The 17,416-nt window shown below is 44.9% G+C and overlaps 1 protein-coding gene across 1 annotated transcript in view; it reads left to right on the forward strand.

Moving 5' to 3' along the window:
• Window positions 1-4,268: 4,268 nt before the first annotated feature.
• LOC149343307 (uncharacterized) overlaps window positions 4,269-17,416 on the forward strand; it is a 46,463-nt gene continuing 33,315 nt past the window's right edge. Inside the window, exons 1-6 of the mRNA XM_089545825.1 lie at window positions 4,269-4,665; window positions 8,509-8,562; window positions 8,663-8,737; window positions 9,301-9,389; window positions 14,517-14,626; window positions 17,213-17,255. Coding sequence (XP_089401951.1) covers window positions 4,580-4,665; window positions 8,509-8,562; window positions 8,663-8,737; window positions 9,301-9,389; window positions 14,517-14,626; window positions 17,213-17,255 — 457 coding nt within the window. The 5' untranslated portion in view covers window positions 4,269-4,579. The remainder of the gene's footprint in view (window positions 4,666-8,508; window positions 8,563-8,662; window positions 8,738-9,300; window positions 9,390-14,516; window positions 14,627-17,212; window positions 17,256-17,416) is intronic.

Genomic DNA, 17,416 nt, shown 5'->3' on the forward strand with positions numbered 1-17,416 from the left:
GAAGGCTCCACCGAGCAAGGCGGCCTGCGGGATCCTTAATATTGGCGAGCCAGCACAGCGAATGGTGGTCGGTGACGACACGAAAAGGGCGACCGTACAGATAGGGCCGGAATTTGGTGATGGCCCAGATGACAGCGAGGCACTCTTTTTCAGTTGTCGAGTAATTTCCCTCCGCCTGCGAAAGAGCTCGGCTGGCATACGCAATAACCCTCTCAGCGCCATCCTGGAATTGCACAAGCACTGCTCCTAGTCCTTTGTTGCTGGCGTCCGTGTGGAGCTCAGTGTCGGCGTCTTGATCAAAATGGCCTAGTATGGGGGATGTTGCAAGGGCGTCTTTTAATTGGCGGAATGCTGATTGTTGCTCCTCGTTCCACTCAAAGGCAACGCTATCCTTCGTAAGGCGGTAAAGTGGCGCCGCGATCTGGGCAAAGTTTCGAACGAAACGCCTGAAGTATGCGCAAAGACCGAGAAAGCTTCTGACGGTCTTCTTGTCCGACGGTGGAGGGAAGGATGCAACGGCAGCCGTTTTCTCGGGATCTGGCTTCACACCCACTTGGCTGACGATATGGCCAAGGAACTTCAGTTCACTGTATGCGAAGCGGCACTTCGAAGGCTTGAGCGTAAGTCCGGCGTTCAGAAGAGCTTGAAGAACTGCTTCAAGACGCACCAGATGGTCTCTGAAAGTGCTTGAGAAGATGACGACGTCATCCAGATACACGAGACATGTCTGCCACTTCAGGCCGGCTAGCACAGTATCCATGACTCGTTGAAATGTCGCGGGCGCTGTACACAGGCCAAACGGCATCACCTTAAACTCGTACAGGCCATCCGGGGTTATAAATGCGGTCTTCTCGCGGTCGCGCTCATCCACTTCAATTTGCCAGTATCCACTCTTCAAGTCGATGGACGAAAAATAGCGGGCATGACGAAGACGGTCGAGGGTGTCGTCGATGCGTGGGAGTGGATACAAGTCTTTCTTGGTCACCTTATTGAGTCGCCGGTAGTCAACGCAAAATCGAAGGGTCCCGTCTTTTTTCTTGACCAGCACTACAGGTGCGGACCACGGACTGTTGGATGGCTGGATGACGTCGTCGCGTATCATTTCGCGCACTTGCTCCTGGATGGTTTCCCTTTCCTTCAAGGAAACGCGGTACGGCGGTTGGCGAATCGGGTGCATTGCGGTGTCGACAATAATTCGATGCTTGGCGACTGGCGTCTGTCGAACTCGAGATGTCGTCGCAAAACAGTCGTTGTACCGATGCAAAAGGGAGAGCAGTTCGCGTGTTTGGGAAGGCTCAAGTTTGGGATCGATATCCAGGGGCAACGTTGTAGGGTCTCGTGACCCGGGTGGGGCCGCCTCCTTAGGCAGCGCAACTGCTTCACGAACGTCGCTAAGCTCTTCCATTTGGGCTATTACTGACCCTTTCGTCAAGTGCTGCGGCTCGTTCCTGAAGTTGGTCACGAAGATGTTGGCTCGCCCTCGTTGAACATTTGCGACCCCTCGCGCAACACCAATGCCGCGCGTAAGTAACATCTGGACATTGCCTTCCAGAACGCCTTCTCCACATGCTGTTGTATCGGCTCGGACCGGCAGGAAAACTGTCGACAACCGCGGCAAGTGGACATGGTCGGCATCAATTTTCATCGCAAAGCCTGTGGCCCGGGGCGGTACTGGCGATGAAGAACGTGCGCGGAGGGTCAACCTGTTCTGCCCTATGTCGATTACGGCGCCATATTCACGGAGAAAGTCCATGCCCAGAATAACATCTTTAGAGCAATTCTCCAATATCACGAAAGTGGCGGGGCACGTCTCACCGTGGATCTCGACGCGGGCAGTGCACTTGCCAACAGGGTTTACGATGTGGCCGCCCGCGGTACGTATGGGCGGTCCGTCCCACTGGGTGGTAACCTTGCGAAGACGCCGAGAGAAACTGCCACTGAAGACCGAGTAATCAGCGCCGGTGTCCACAAGCGCCGTTACGTCGCGCCCGTCGATCAGAATGTTCACATTGCTAGAGGTTACAAAACGGTTTGCGTTTCCAAGGATACCATCGGTCGAGCTGGGACACACTAACGTAGACGGAGGTTCTTTGCTTTGTGCGACTCCGGCAACGCCACCTCCAGGCGTCGCCGTACTCAGTTTTCCCGAAGTGGCGAAAGGCTCTCACGGCGAGACCCGCGAGAAGGGGATGGTGGGCGGCGAGGTGGCGGCGACCGAGAGGTGCGAGGAGCAGCTGTAACCGGTGAGGGAGAACGTCGAAGGTAGTCTTGTATGTCGCGGGGCTGCTCACCGTAGCGGGGGCACGGATCGGCCCGGTGAAAACCCCTTAGGCCGAGTTCGCGGTATGGACAGGAGCGATACATGTGATCAGGCTCACCGCAGTGAAAACACAGTGGGCGCCGGTCCGCAGTCCTCCAGATGTCGGTCTTCCTGCGTCTCGGCGGTCCCAGGCGTGCATCAGACGAGTGCAGGAACTCACGGCGTCGAAGGCCGGAATCGGGAGCGCTCTGGTCCTGGCGATGGGCGGGAGGAGGACGACGAACTGCGGCGGCGTAGCTCAGAGCTGGTGGGTCGGCTGCAGCTACAATTGGGACGTCTTCTGGCGCCAGCGCGTGTCGCAGTTCTTCGCGAACGGCCGACGCGATGGAGACAGAGGCGGGCTGCTCAGGAGTAGGGAAGAGCTTTTTCAGCTCCTCGCGGATGACGTCGCGAATTATTTCTCGAACATCGGCGAGACCAACTCCGCCCAGGTCAGACGAGGCAAGACTTGAGACGACAGGAAGGGCTCTCAGTCTCTGAAAGTGACTGGTTCTTGTCGCCAATGCCTGCTCGATGTTGGTAGCTTCGGCGACGAATCCGGCCACTGTGGTCGGAGGATTGCGGATGAGGCCTCCAAAGATGTCATTCCGGACACCCCTCATCAACGCCCGTACCTTTTTCTCCTCAGTAGCCCGCGGGTCGGCGCGGGCACTCAGACGCAGCACGTCTTCGACGAAGCTCCTGACGCTTTCGGTAGGTCCCTGGATGCGAGCGTGGAGCAGATCTTCAGCTTGCTGTCGCCGATGCTGGTTCGCGAACGTGCGTACCAGTTCGCTCTTGCACGTCTCCCATGATGTTAATGAAGCCTCATGGTTCTCAAACCAATACTTTGCCGTGGCTTCCAGGGAGAAGTACAGGTTTTGCAGGCATTGGTCTGGAGTCCACCCGTTATGTCGCGCTACTCTTTCATAGTTTTGGACCCAGTCTTCAACATCGTCAAGGCCATCGCCACGGAACGGCACGACAGATCTTGGAGTGAGAGGCACGTAGACGATCCTCGATGCAATCGCGGGGTCGGTTTGTTGTGACTGGGACGCCATGGTGACGTTGGCTGTCCTAGATGTCCGCGATCCCTCGGGCAAGAGTCCGAATTCCGGCGCTTGGCCTTGCTGGCGTCGGCTAGCGCGAGTCTCAGTTTCCGCCGAGGGCTCCTCCAAGAAAACTCGACGGCCAGGACTTAGGACGGGGCTCGAACTACGAGGCGGGGTGCGCTGCATGAGATGCGTTACCCAGCACCTCCACCAAATGTCACGGCTTGACGTACAGGCCGGCGGCGAGAACGGGTGAAGACAGGGAGCACAGAAAAACAGGGCGGTCCACCAGCGGCAACGTCGTCGTCGGCGCGCGGCAAAACACTCCTCGTCTTTATCTTCCACTCGCGACAATATTACATTACTAAAAAAATCATGCGGATAAAATTGTCTGTAATTAATAGCAACAAGTGTTTTATAATTGCCAATGTCACGTCAATTAGAGTAAACAGACACAATTTCTTGTATGTGTGTTTTTTTTTATTTCAAGAGATGACGTACGATAGTTCTAAATTGAATTCATTCTTGCCGCTCTTTCGGTTTCTTTTACATCGACCGAACGATGGCTGTGGAGCGTATAAAACAAAAAAGCCTTTTCTTGAACCTGGCCGGTTTCAGTGTTTTAGTAAATTAAAACTACGTATAATCGTTTACATTGCAGTTGTTTTTGCACCACGCCACAGCTATTCACAACCATCATTCGGTTGGTTTGGCGAATAAAACTGAAACCGAAATCAAAAAGCAAAAAAATTATTTTAAAATGTATAGCAATAATTGCAAAATATCACGCGGAGTTCAATATGGTATAAGATTTAAAGCATTATTTCAATGCAGCAAACACGCGACAAGAAGTAACTATCAATAATTTGTAAATATTAGCAATATTCAGAACTAGGCTGGCAACGCCGGGCTTTTTCGCGCGGAAAGTGAGGAAAGTGGAAACAGATTTGGCGGCATGCGTGGTTGGCGGCTGAGCGTTTGGTGAAAGCTTTGAGGGTCTGCCGCTGTCTAAACTGCATTTCTCAACTGAATATACTTGCTTGTCGCCCATATCCTTCTTGTCCCATGTTGTACAGTGTTCAGTGACTAAAGTGCCGTCTGTACTTCACTGTTGACTGCCAGTTATTCATTTGGGTGGAGATGCGACTGGAACGCCGAGTAGTACGCTGTTGTAAACAATGACCCACCTGTGTCTTCGTTGAACCTTACCGTATAAGTTCCGCCCGAAATGGCGACTACTGACATGCATGCTTTTCGAAATGAAATCAAGGCCACAGCGCTGCAGCTCGTGAAAAACCTCGAATGCCCGATCTGGTAAGCAAGATGCATTTATGTTTGTTGGGAACGCTTACCTGTGCGAAAGCTACATGCTGGAACTCACTTTGATACGTAGCAGCGGACCTACAAGATAAATTAAAAATGTAATCAGGGTTTAGGTTAGAGCTTGATTTCAGCAGTAGAGTTCTATGACTGAATATTGTTTGCGAGTGATCTCTGCCAGTGAAGCGCACTATTTACAGACTGGGTCATAAAACTAACGCGCATAACAGCAGCAAAATTACTGTCCGTGATGAGGGATGCTTATTGAGTTAGTGGGGCAGAAAAAACAGTTCAAAACAGTCGTAAAGCGTCAGAATGTTCCCGGCGAATTGCGGCGTGACTGAGGCGTCTATGAAAATTACTTTTAGCTCTTTCCGCTTCCTTGCACTGCTTGGACATGTTCCAGTTAGAATTAAACCTTGTTAATTCGAAAGGTTACGAAGTTTCAGGTTCTTTGTTTTGATTCAACATCGATCTTTAAATGCTGAAATTTCATTCTAGAAATGCTGCAGAGTCCACAGCTTTATTACATTAAAAGGGCAAGGAATTGTAAAATATTCGCGCGAGGTGTTCCACATTCACTTAAGCGCACACGTCTTTTTGAGGTGTAATAACTTTTCGATTCTAAGCATTCTTATTCGCTCTAACTGAAGTAGCAACTTGAACAAACGTTGTGCAGATCACATTCTGCTTTGAACTTAACCCTAGCTTAGACCAAGCTCCTGTGCATTCTTTTCTCAACCTTCACTTGATGAATTTAATGCCTCTGGGGCTTAGCAATTTCTGATATCGACTGTATACTTAAATGGCACATTCACTTAGACAGTGTTATTACTTTTTGCTTAGGCAACCAGGCTGTCCACTTGAAGTGACCCTGAAGTCCATATGAAATGGATGAATGAGGGCACACTCACAGCAAGTGCTGGTTCTGGCAGTCATAGAAATGATTAGGAATGTTCTCTCAGAACCAAAGAAGAATTGTGCTAAAAAAAAAAGGAAAAAGAATGATAAGTCGTGTTCAAAAGGAAATATTTGACCGAGGTCTGTCTTGTTGGGAAAAAGGAATTTAAGTTAGGAAAGGGTGCCAACCAAAAGCTGAAAAAACTCGACATTTCAGAACCTACTCAGTTCCTTCATCAGGTGTGGCTGTGGCCAAGTTGCAGCGTGCATTTATAAGCTCTCGTTCAGTCAGAAATGTTAACCACTCCCTAGGAACCCTTCCCCCTCTTACATCGACAGTCTATGGCTAGTGACCCGACGGCTAACTAAACGACGGCTTAAAAAGGCAAGCTGCAACTTGCCCGCAATCAGACCTGATAAGGGAACCGAGTAGGTTCTGAAACGCCGTGTTTTTTCTTCAGTGTTTGGTTGGCACTCTTGCCTAACTTATATTAAACAAGCCTTGGTGGTTTGTAACATTTGTAGCTGTAACAATGCTACGATCCATAAATGCATTTTGTGTTGCCTTAAATTTTCAGTCAGTATGGCAGTGGTGTTTTTTTTAGAGAGCGGACAGGTTGGTGTGATTGAAAAATGACATAACTATTGGGAGATGTTTCACTAAGAAGGCTTGTCTTCATCTAGAATGAAGACAAGTCCTCTTTGTTAGAATGTTGGTTAGCAGACTGAGTCCTTGCTCGTTCCTCTCATTCAAGTTGGTGCTGCAAGCACCATCTTACTCATTTTTTATTTCATTAAGTATTCGTAAAGCCGTGAGCATGGGTGCTGAGGTAATTTGAGCATTGTGGTGAAACATTTGTTATTTGAGGTGGCAGTTTCCAGTTAGAAAATTTTAACTGCCTAGTGTTTAAATCTTAATTAAGAGAGTTTTTTTACTGGGCTTGTTGCTCACTCTAGTTCATTGCTTTTTGAATGTAATTATGCCAACACTGGGTGACTTCTTTTAAGGTTGGCAACTGCTTTCTTCTCAGTCTTGTCAGTTCTTTGCTACAGTAACGTGACTCCTCCAGCATGAAGTAATGCAGGAAGCATGGGCACCTCGCATGGAGTTCTGCCTGTAATTGCTCTGAAAGGGGTGTTTAAAAAATAGTTTCAAGAGAAAATTGTATTCCACATGTGCTGCCTGTGAGCACACTACTGACAACCTCTTATCTGTAGCCATTGGAATCTTAAATCGGAAGCTTGCCCTATCTTCCCACTACCACTGCAAGCATGGCAGAGGTACAGTCATGGACAAAAGTTTGCGGGATGCAAATTCACGTAAAAAAATTTTTTGCTGCGAGGTCAGGCATAGTACAGCCGGCCAAATCTTTAGCTGGCGTGCGCGACGGCCGCTTTTCCTGCGCTCCTGCATTTTGCGACGAAGCAAACTTGCAGAAAGCTCAATATTAAGCACGGGCTTAGTGAGCCTGTGCTTAGAGTACATATTTTTGCAAGTTTTCTCCATCATAACCTGCTGGAGCACGGAAAACGCGGCCGTCACGCACGCCAGCTAAAGATTTAGCCGGCTGTACATCACTGAAATGCATGGGAACATAAGGAGACATGTGTGCTCCATCTGCTGCAAAAATCCAGTCTGCCTGTCTAGTGAGGCAATGCAAAAAAATTTTTTTTCTTCGGAAATCTGCATCCCGCAAAATTTTGTCCATGACTGTACCTACTTGCATTTTTTGTTTCTGCTCATTGCAGACAATTCTGTAGCGATGATGACAGGACTCACAAGCTATGTAACATCAGGTTTGCAGTCTACAGTTTTTGTTAATATGACTGCATTTAGCTGTGTGGCCACACCCTTTGAACATGCCAAGTGACAGGAAGCGTTTCGGCTCAGGGTTTAGGTAGAGACAGCCAGTTCCACAAAAGAGGGAGGGAAAGGGTTTGTGCGATATTTCCTTTTTGAAGTTTCGGTCATCTGCTTCCTGATAATCAGCCCTTCGACCAATGTGCACACGTGCATGGAGCCGCTTACTACTTTGCGCTGCTTTCTCCAAACCTTTTTTTTTTTTCTTTTAAGGCTCATTTCTATTGAAAGTGGGATCCTCTTCCATGCCCAAACAGCACTTTGCTGTGCTCCACATCTTGCGTGCCATAAATGAGAATAGAAGAACTCGAAAGGCAACGATAGACCTTACCTTCTCGTCATTCCAGCTGATCTCCGGGCTGACATTGAACACTCAAGCAGTCATTCTAGGCTCACAGTGGCATAAACCCAAAATGGAAAAAAATTCTGACATTAAAAATAACTTTTGTGCAGAAGTATATCTTTTGTGTCAGACAGCCACGATATGCTTACGTTGTCGTCCTTGTTCTGAGAGAGGGCCGAAAACTTGTTCTTTCTTGGGGAGATGTTATATGCATTTGATTGGTCAGCTGTGCGTCAGTTGTTCCCTGGCATCACTGAAGGCTTAGATAAGCATAGTTCTGTAATTAATAGACAGTCTGCACTGCATAAGCATTACAACACAACCGCAAACACTTACAATGAAGGAAAGAGTTCCGAGCATGGCCTGCCTACACTTCATAAGCTTGGCAACAGGCAGTGCAGCCACCAGCCTGCATAAGGCACATAAATTTTATCTTATATATGCTTTTTTTTTGGGGGGGGGAGGAAATAGGAGGTTCTTACTGTGCTACCTTCCTTGGAGATGCAAAACTACAAACACAAAAGTAAACGTGCTTCACTCGCATTGTACCTTTTAATTAAATTGTTTTATGAGTTATTGATTTGGTGTATTCATTTTCCAGCCATGTTTTTCAGGTTTCTGTTTTCCTGACAGACATGTCTACTAATCTTTGTGCTTAAAATTTAAAGCACTGAGGGGCTGCTTACATGCTACATTTGATTTTCAAATTTGGTTGTGTTCCTTTGCTTTCCAGCTTGGACCTGCTTCGTGACCCATTGTCAACAAGCTGTCATCATCGATTCTGCAGGTGCGTGCGTGTCAGAAAGGAAATGGAGCCCAGCGCTGCTGAAGGGAAGTGCAGAACTGACTTTGTGCATGACCTCCTGCTGTTGCTTCTTCCTCTTTAGATTGTGCTTGGAAAAAGCCCTTCAGGACAAGTACAAGATTCCGTGTCCCCTCTGCAAAGCTGTTGTCACAAAGAGGTATGTCAGTTATCTGTGGCACATTGTCATCTCTTGGTCCACTGTTCTGGTAATAGTGCCTGTTATGTCAATTGTTTTATTTATTAAAAAAATAATTATTTAGCATGCAGGAGGTCGTTTCACTCCCTCTTTCTGTTTGCATTAGCATAGTTGATTTTCATGCAGTTGGTGGTCCGTAACTAGAAAGCGTATCTTTTAAACTAAGACACAGAATGTGACAAACAACGATGAGTGCAATCTCGTCTGGCAATAATTTTTATTGTTTGTCTCCTTCTGTGCCTTTGTTCAAACAGCGCATATGTATTCTAGTTTCTGCTTACCACTTATCATTTTTCAGAATTCATTGTGAAGGTTATACAACTGTTACCTGTTGCATGTACGTAACCGCATTTTGCAAATCTGTTTAGCAATTTTGGTATATGAGAAAAATGAGCTGGTACATTAACTTCGATTCTCTTGGAACAAAAAAAAAATAAAACAGTTGTGGCTACCTTTTCCTCTTGTGTGCTGTTAGTTGGGTCGTTCACTGTTGTGATGAAGCATTCACCCCACTGCCGTTGCAGGAGCCTTGCTCAGAGTGACCTCATTGTCAAGTTGGTTGAAAAGATCAAGGAGCTGGCAGGTGCCATCAAGAATGACTTGGGCCTGGATGGTGAGAGACTATGTTCTTTTCTCCTTTTTTCTGTTGTCTGGCTGCGGAGTGCTAACAGCACTGTAACAGTTATGTTAAATTAGCAGTATTGGTGTGTCTGCATGAAGGAGTAAGGGAACTTGGACACCTTTATTCAATTTTGCGATTCTTTTTCTTTGTACTATTAACAGAAGTGTGCAAAAAAGGGAGTACTTCAGGGCTACAGTGTGACCAGGCACCTTTGAGCACTGTGTATGTTAGTACATGTTACTTTCCATACAAACTGTGAGCAGGCCTCTAATGTAACTCAGGTAACTTTCCTTTCATTGAATTGTTTTAGCACGATAGCTTTAACTCTTTCGCTACCGCGGAAAAATGCACGATTTGGAGCGTATTGAAAGGAAATTTTTTTTCTCAAGAACTAATACACCCAGCACATATTGCAATGCATGAAATTGTAGCTTATTAGTTACACTTCTGAATGAAACAAACACCAGAGTTGTGTGTGCAAAAGTAAATGAACATTTATTTGTGAAATTTGCTAAAAACACAAAAAAAGTAAATAGCAAAAACAGAAATTACCGGCTGCACTAAGCCCGAACTTGATTAGAGGAAAACTGGAATATACAAACTGTTGCACATGTTTATAGCTGTCATTATTCACAGTTTCAGCTATGAGAAAAATTTACTGCACTTTCCATGGCTTGTCAAGTCAGGGGTCATGACTGTGGTGCCACTGTGAAGAGCAGTCAGAGGTGAAGATGTGAAGTAGAGGTAGACTGACAAGTGCTTCACATAAGGTTTTATCTTTGTTCCTCCCTTGTTCTCTGATAGCCGAGCTTGTAGTTTCTTCTTTTTTTCATTCTTTTCGGTTGGTGTTGAATGGATTCTATGAGAGGATTGGGGGCGTGGACTTCTTTTCCCTCATCATACCCGAAGATTTCTTGAATGAGCTGCTCCCTGAAAGCCAGCTGATAAAATTTGGCATTTTAGGCACGCTCTAAAACATCAGGATCGATGAAATAAGTTTTATCGATGTGGTTCAAAAGCCAGGACACTTTTCAAGTGTTGCCAATAGAAGCTGCCGCCACTGAATCATCCGGGTCCGTTACGTGCAAAAAAACAAAAACAAAAAAAGCGAAAAACCAATTTTGAGAAACGATTTTTGATGGCAGAGAGCCAGAATAGATTATTCTGGTATTTCAGTAGAGATACAGTCGTGGCAGGTCAACAATTCCAATGTATATGATGATTCCAATGAACATCAGAATCTCCAACAGATGCACGTCTTCCCATGAGCCGTCACGCCGAATTTGCTGAAAATCTTCATCCATGCATACTTATTAGTGTTTCCGCACACGATCTTCATCATTTCCGCCGTGAAGAGCATCAAAAAAAAGTCGAGAACTCGAGCGAATCTCCGAGCGCCGCTCCGCAGCGATGTGCCGATATGGACACCTAGCTGTCGTCTTGGTTGAAAAACGCGACGCGACCTTGAGCATTTGGCAAACTGTCTTCGCCATACGTTGTCAAGACCCTGAAGCACAAAAATAAACCACTGTCATCAATTACAAACCGTAAGCACCGCAGAAAACACACAGCGAACGAAAACAGAACTTACATGCAAGTACGCGCTGACGTTCCAGGCTCCCGAGGCAAAGTCTTGCTGCCGAAACCGAAATCCAACGTTTGTACATTGTTGCCCGACTAATAACCGCTGCTTTCGTCGCAAAAAACGAAACTGAAACCGGCCGACGTGCTCGGTGTCAGCTTTCGCTTCCGAGGAGCGCGCGGCGACGCGGACGCCATTTTCTCCGGCTGACGGTGCTGCGGCCGTTCAAAGTTTTATTTTTCACGGCGCCCCCTCATGTCAAAACACTGAAACCAAGGCTGCAATCGAAAGAGCAGTTGTTGAGCTCGCTAACTAGATGGCGGAGCACGTCCACAACGCTCCAAAATTAGCTTTTTTGCGCGGGCGATTTGAATCGATCATATGCGAACGATCGCCTATGGCGCGGTAGCGAAAGAGTTAAGGGTCCTGTTCAGCAGAAAACCTGGCATCGTCGTCGTCGTCATCGCCGTGAGCGAAAAATCCCCAGAGAGGCAGGTGGTAAACCGGCCACTTAGGTCACATAACGTTGTGATGTCATCACAACCTGCCCACTGAATTGCGAGCAAACTGCCCAACGTGGCAGCTGGCAGTTAAATTAATGATTGATCGTTAATGGTTGGTCGCTAGAGGTTGTTTAGGTGTTGAGAGCAACCTTGGTCTCACAAGCTGCACCCGTGGTCATGCTTGAAGCAGCCACCTGCTATCCCAGGGCAGTGGCGCATCGCTGAAGTGCTGCACCACTGTGCCAGGAGTGGCATCAGGACTCCCAGCGATCTATAAATGTAAAGTAAAAAATGACCGATTCCGCATATATGGGCATTTATTCATTAACACTATCGCGTAATACCCCTATGGCAGAGCTTAAGTGTTCCCTTCACTTTCTTTGCATGACGGTTCAAAGAGAGAGAGGAAAGGTGCAGAGGGTAACCACGAGGGAATGCCAGGTGGCCGCCCTGTTAAAAAAAAGGAGGGAATAAAATGGTTAGAGAGACGAGCATGTAAGCTGCTGCATCCTGTCACTCCAGTGCAATGCTTATGTGGAACGAAGCTTCATTGGCAGGCCTTCAGGGCTGGGGACTGACTTCAGGGGGGGGACCTTGTTCTCTATCAGTGAGCAAATGTCAAGGTGGTCAAGCTCATAACACAGCATTTGTCTTTCCACTGTAAGGTGATAAGTGATTTGGTTTGCACAGGCAAAGCTGTCAGCCGTACAGGTGAGAAGAACGGCGATTTGCGGATGCTATGCTGAGCCACAGTATGGCAGCTAGGTTGCTTTTGATTTAATCATGTACAGTTGAATGTTAATAATATTTACGGACTCTGAGAGCTAGTTTGAGATCAAAAAGCACTCTAAAAAACCCATTGGAGCAAAGTAGTTATTGTGGAGCACAGTGTTGGCATCAAACGCTTGACTTTAGGCTGGTGTAGGAAGTCAGCTGCATTTGCATCATTGTCTTCTAACTGCTTGTTGAAAAATGAATAATTTCCTCTTCATAGAATGCACCTATTGTGTTTGCGCTTTGACAGCATCTTGTAGAGCTGCGCAAGTTTGTGCCTGTTGGCACTGTTTTCATGTTATGGAAATGTTCTCAGGAACTACGCATGGCCTGAAACTTTGGTGCTAACACTGTTTTGAATTGTGGCTTCATAGTGTGCACCTTCATAAAAACAAAATGTGTTATCTTATTGTTTGTGTTGTCATCTGCTGCAGCAATTAATTTCATGTTGTTTTGAGCAACACAGCTTTGTGATAGCCTATTTGTTCACTGATTTCTCCAAGGAAGCTGTTGTAAATTAGGACTAAAGTTGAAGTTATTTGATTTCCTCTAAGTTAATTTGTAAACTTTGGCTTTGGTTGTAGAAAACCAAACACAAGTACAATTGTACCTCGGCCCCCTACTTTGCGAGGACTAACGAATATAAATATTTCATGCGTACTATAACGGACTGGAACTCATTACATCAAGGGGTGTTTGAAAATAGAATTTTGGAAATGCCCTTGGAAACAGTGTGTACCAATATATACTGCGTTTCTGTTTCATGTTTCTGACACTCTGTTTCTCTGCAGTTTTTTATCCTGACCATGGTATTTTATTGAATTGTTATTTCTTGGCGTTACGAATATTGATTTTTCTAGCTTTTGTCTATATTGATTGGACCATATGAGGTCTGCAGTGCAAAAAAAAAAAGGAAAAAGAAAGGTGTATTGTAATGATGACTGCAGACAACACTGATTTAGCATTGTTGGTGTTTGCTGTCCACTACCTTGTTATGTACTTGATGCCAGATTGAATAAATGTACAGCAAGAACTTGTAGAGATGTCTTTGTGATAGTGCATTATGAGAGAATCTTTACATACAGCTGCTGTCTTTGTTGGTAGCCCAGAGGTTAGCAATAAAAAGAACACCAGTAAGGACTGATAGCAGTTATAGTAGTTAAGGGGACACTGACGGAAGCTCCATCCAGTTTTTGTTCTGTGCAAAATTCGATTGTCTGGCTTTTTTTGGTGGCTCTGTTGGCATTCGTTTGCCAATTAAAGGCGTATTTATTTTTAAGAAATAACGAGTTTTAAAAAAATGAAATATTTTTTCCTGTCACGTTATCTAAACTTTCGGCGTTGATGCCAAAATTGAGAGCATAAGGGACTCTGATCATCGGTTGGTAGTGGAATGGTAGTGCAGTCTAGCCTCAGAGATGCACAAAACAACAAGTCAGTGGGCTTCATACTATAGTTTGCTTGGCTTCGCTTAATTTTTCACTTTTCCTTGCTTAGAAAAGCTCCGCTTTTTGTGAAGATGGCTTGTTTGACGTCAGAATGCAGTAATCAACCGATATAGGCCAACTGAAATTTGTTCTCAGTGCTCTTTTGACGTTCACAGTTCTGTAATGATGCAGGACTACCTGCGCAAAATGTAAAACCTCATTTACTTTGAGGAATGGCTATATCTCATTGCTTCTTTATTGAACAAGCACTGTGATGCTTTATTAATTTTGTTATGTTGCACTTTTTGATTTATTGCTATGCTGCGTAACTTTATGTCCATTTAGGTTTCACCTGCATGTCAATAAACCTCTTGCATATTTTGAAAGTGCTTGAAGGAATCTTTATCGTTACACTGCTCAATCTCACATGCCCGCCTTCGCTTAACGTTTGTGTAATAATCTGCACTAATTAATGTGTTCCTGTTAAGGTAATGGCTAGTTTCTGTCAGAACCTTTACCTTGACTTCCTAGTATAATTCGGGAAAGTTGCAAATGCTATCTGAAATTGTAATGAAGAATTACATCAGTTACATTCAACTAAACACTTTTATCAAAATGTGTGTTCATGTAAACATAAGTGCATGTGTGTCACGTTACAGCCTGCTGTCGACGTTAATGGCAACTGTTTGCATTGCTCATTGACCTATGCTAATCTTTCTCTTTTGTATATGTGCAGAACTGTTATTTTGAGCATAAAATTTAGAAGCATAAATGAAGAAGGGAGTGATGATTCAAGCCATTGTGCCACTTTTTCTCTGTTTTTTGTCCGCAGTCGCATCACCAAGGAACCAGCAATGTCCTGCAGCCTCATCACGGGAGGAGCGTTCAGTCCGCTCACATGCTCCTACGGATGTGACGACTCCTAAAAGTTCGCTGTCTTCTGTGAGTTTTAATATTTCAATTTTTGTACATGGTTAGTTAATTTCCACATTATGCATGTTGCTTTAGTCTCCTCTGAATGACAGCTGATCCAGGTCATGAAAGTTTTGTTATTACTGTGTGTACATCTCTTGTGCATCTCTGTGTGTACGTGTGCAACTGTGCAAGTTTTCTCTCTGTCTGTGTATGTGTGTGCATTTGACAATGGCAGTGCATATAGTACAAGACAGCAAAAAGCAGCCGGGACTAGAGCATGTTTGTCCTTCTTGTCGTCCTGTCTTATTTGTGCTGCTCTAGCCAGTACAGCTGTGTACAACTTGCCCAGGTTTGCACACTGGTCTATGTACTGTATTTGCTTAAGTATAATTTGCGCCCTTGCATAATCACGTGGGTTTATAAAAATAAACTTTTACTCATTTATTTTACGCTCTCTGCTATGCCAAGCCACTAGCATGCGTGCGGGTGCATGCGACACATGCTTGGGAAGATAGGCGCGGCTGTGTTACCGTGTGCGGCTGCAAAAGATGCGAGTAGCCTCGTGGTAGAGCACCTTCCCCGGCTTCAGGAGGTGGTGGGTTCGACTCCCGCTGCCGGCCGGGTACCCACCTGTTTTCTCAAAATGGGTACAAGCTATGGCTCGGCCTGGTGCTCAGCTTCCTAGGGTTGCATGGCTTGGAAAAGGAGCGTGCGCCTTCATATCCCTAAACGGTGGGTTTGAACAGGCACTGTGGAGTCGCCCGCGGATAACATATTCTCATAGCAGTTCGCTGTCCACGCTTGGTGCAAGATTGGTTCAGGGTCACTTGTGAAGTATGTGTGATTACCTTTTTGTGTTTCGTACAAAGGTAGTGACTTTCTTTTTTTTGCTCCTGTGTGTGCAGTTGTTGGCGCTGCAAATAATGTAAAGTTGTGTGAATCTTTAAATAAATTTGCAGAGATGCATTGTCCTACAAAAAAAAAAAAAAGATATCTTCATGGCATAATAGTATGCAGCCTGTAATGTGGTCTTGCAAAATGAGTAACAAAATGAAATCCATGAATTGGCTTATGACTGGCAACTAAAGATAACAGGATGACTAGCAAAACTTGTCAATTTAGATTTTAAGGGACTTGAACAAATGCCTATATTATCCAAAGATCAAATTGTAAAATCCACCCCCTTGCTCCCTGCAAGGGAAAAAATAACTGCAGAAAACAAGAAATGTGAAAATTTTGTGACACTCCACCACTTTGTGGAATGTGGACTATAATCGCTGTTGCATTATTAAATGTTGTCAAGACCACAAGAAGAATGGCGTTGGTGTGGACATTAGGCACGTAATACATTATGGAAGGTTCAAACAAAAAACTACGTGCTTTCGCATTGCCATTGTTCGTAGCAGCGGGTGGCCAGTTATCTTTTTATCATGTGCGATTTGTGGCAAAGCCCACTTGCGAAATTGCACTTGAGGGCCAAGATAGCGTCCTCATCCACTCAACAAATTATGGACAAGTAAACATAGAAAGGGTGCCTTTGTGTTGTTTTACTGGTGCTTTAAACTAGATCTTTGGATAATTGTGCAGTTGGTGCGGTGTTCAATCTTTGTCGAATATATTTGGAAATTTTTGAATATTGGAAAATTCTTGAATACCAATTTCTCAAATCGAATATGAGCCGAATTATGTACATATTCAATTTATGTTTGAAATTTCAAATTATTTGCACACCCCTAGTTGTTATGTTTTTGGTAAATTTTTACGTTCTTAATGCACTGGACTTTTATTTGTTCAGCCTAGTTCAAAATATAGCGGTCATTCGAATGAGCGGATGCATTCAAAAATTGCAGGGAGTTTAGCTGCATTTAATTTGAACACTTTGTGATGGCAATCTCTGCTCACACATGAAATTTGGAACTTTTCAATTCAATTTCAATTTATTTCCCATGAACACATGGTGAGGGCCGAGGGAAAAAAGCCAGAAATTTTGGCTTGACGTGCCCCTCGGCCCCTACATTGCAGGGCAGCAGGTAACATAAATTTTTTAAACAAATAGCATCTCAAAATGCAAACAATAGTTATCAAAAAATGGTTTTGCGTATTATTAGAAAAATAAGAAGGAATGAAGTGTACAACAAAAAATGGTAACAAAAAAAGGAATACTGTTCACATAATGCTGTAATATCGATGTGAACAGTAACAGCTGGTTGGCATTGTCTTCCTTATGCCTTTGTCTGCTTTGCACTTTTTCCGGGCAGCTTCATCATTGTTGCAGGCCATAAGGTATAACACCCCCATCAATACATCATTTCTGTCTCGTAGAAATGATGTATTTGTGGAGACGTTATACTTTGTGTCGCTAATCGGAGGCTCAGTTCACATTATGGGTTTGCCCTTGAACTCGATGTCGAAAGGCATCATTCGCGTGTAAAAGGAAAAGCGAAAAATTCTTCAGGCGTATGTACTGCTTATATTCTCATTCTTATGGCTTTTTCTAGTTCTGTACATTATCACGTCTTGTTTCTGCAGTTCACAATGTCTAGGGTTTGATCTTTGAATGTGCTAGTAGCCTGACTGATCACCCTGTAATTTTTTTATTCGTTTTTCATTCAGGGCTCCTGTCTAGCAAGCAAAAGAGCATTTTCCGCCCACGTTGGTAAGTACTTTGTAACAAAACTTCACTTTTTATATGCTGTGTCATGTTGGTTTACCTTTTCTGTCATTTTAATGCCTTGCACCAGACATTTACTGCTGTTTCAACAGTAATCATTCAAAAATGTGGCAGGGTAGTCTTGTGTTTCAAAAGCTTGGTGAACT

Source organism: Amblyomma mixtum, chromosome 5, assembly GCF_055824585.1.
Source record: "Amblyomma mixtum isolate Tamu chromosome 5, ASM5582458v1, whole genome shotgun sequence".
NCBI lineage: Eukaryota > Metazoa > Arthropoda > Arachnida > Ixodida > Ixodidae > Amblyomma > Amblyomma mixtum.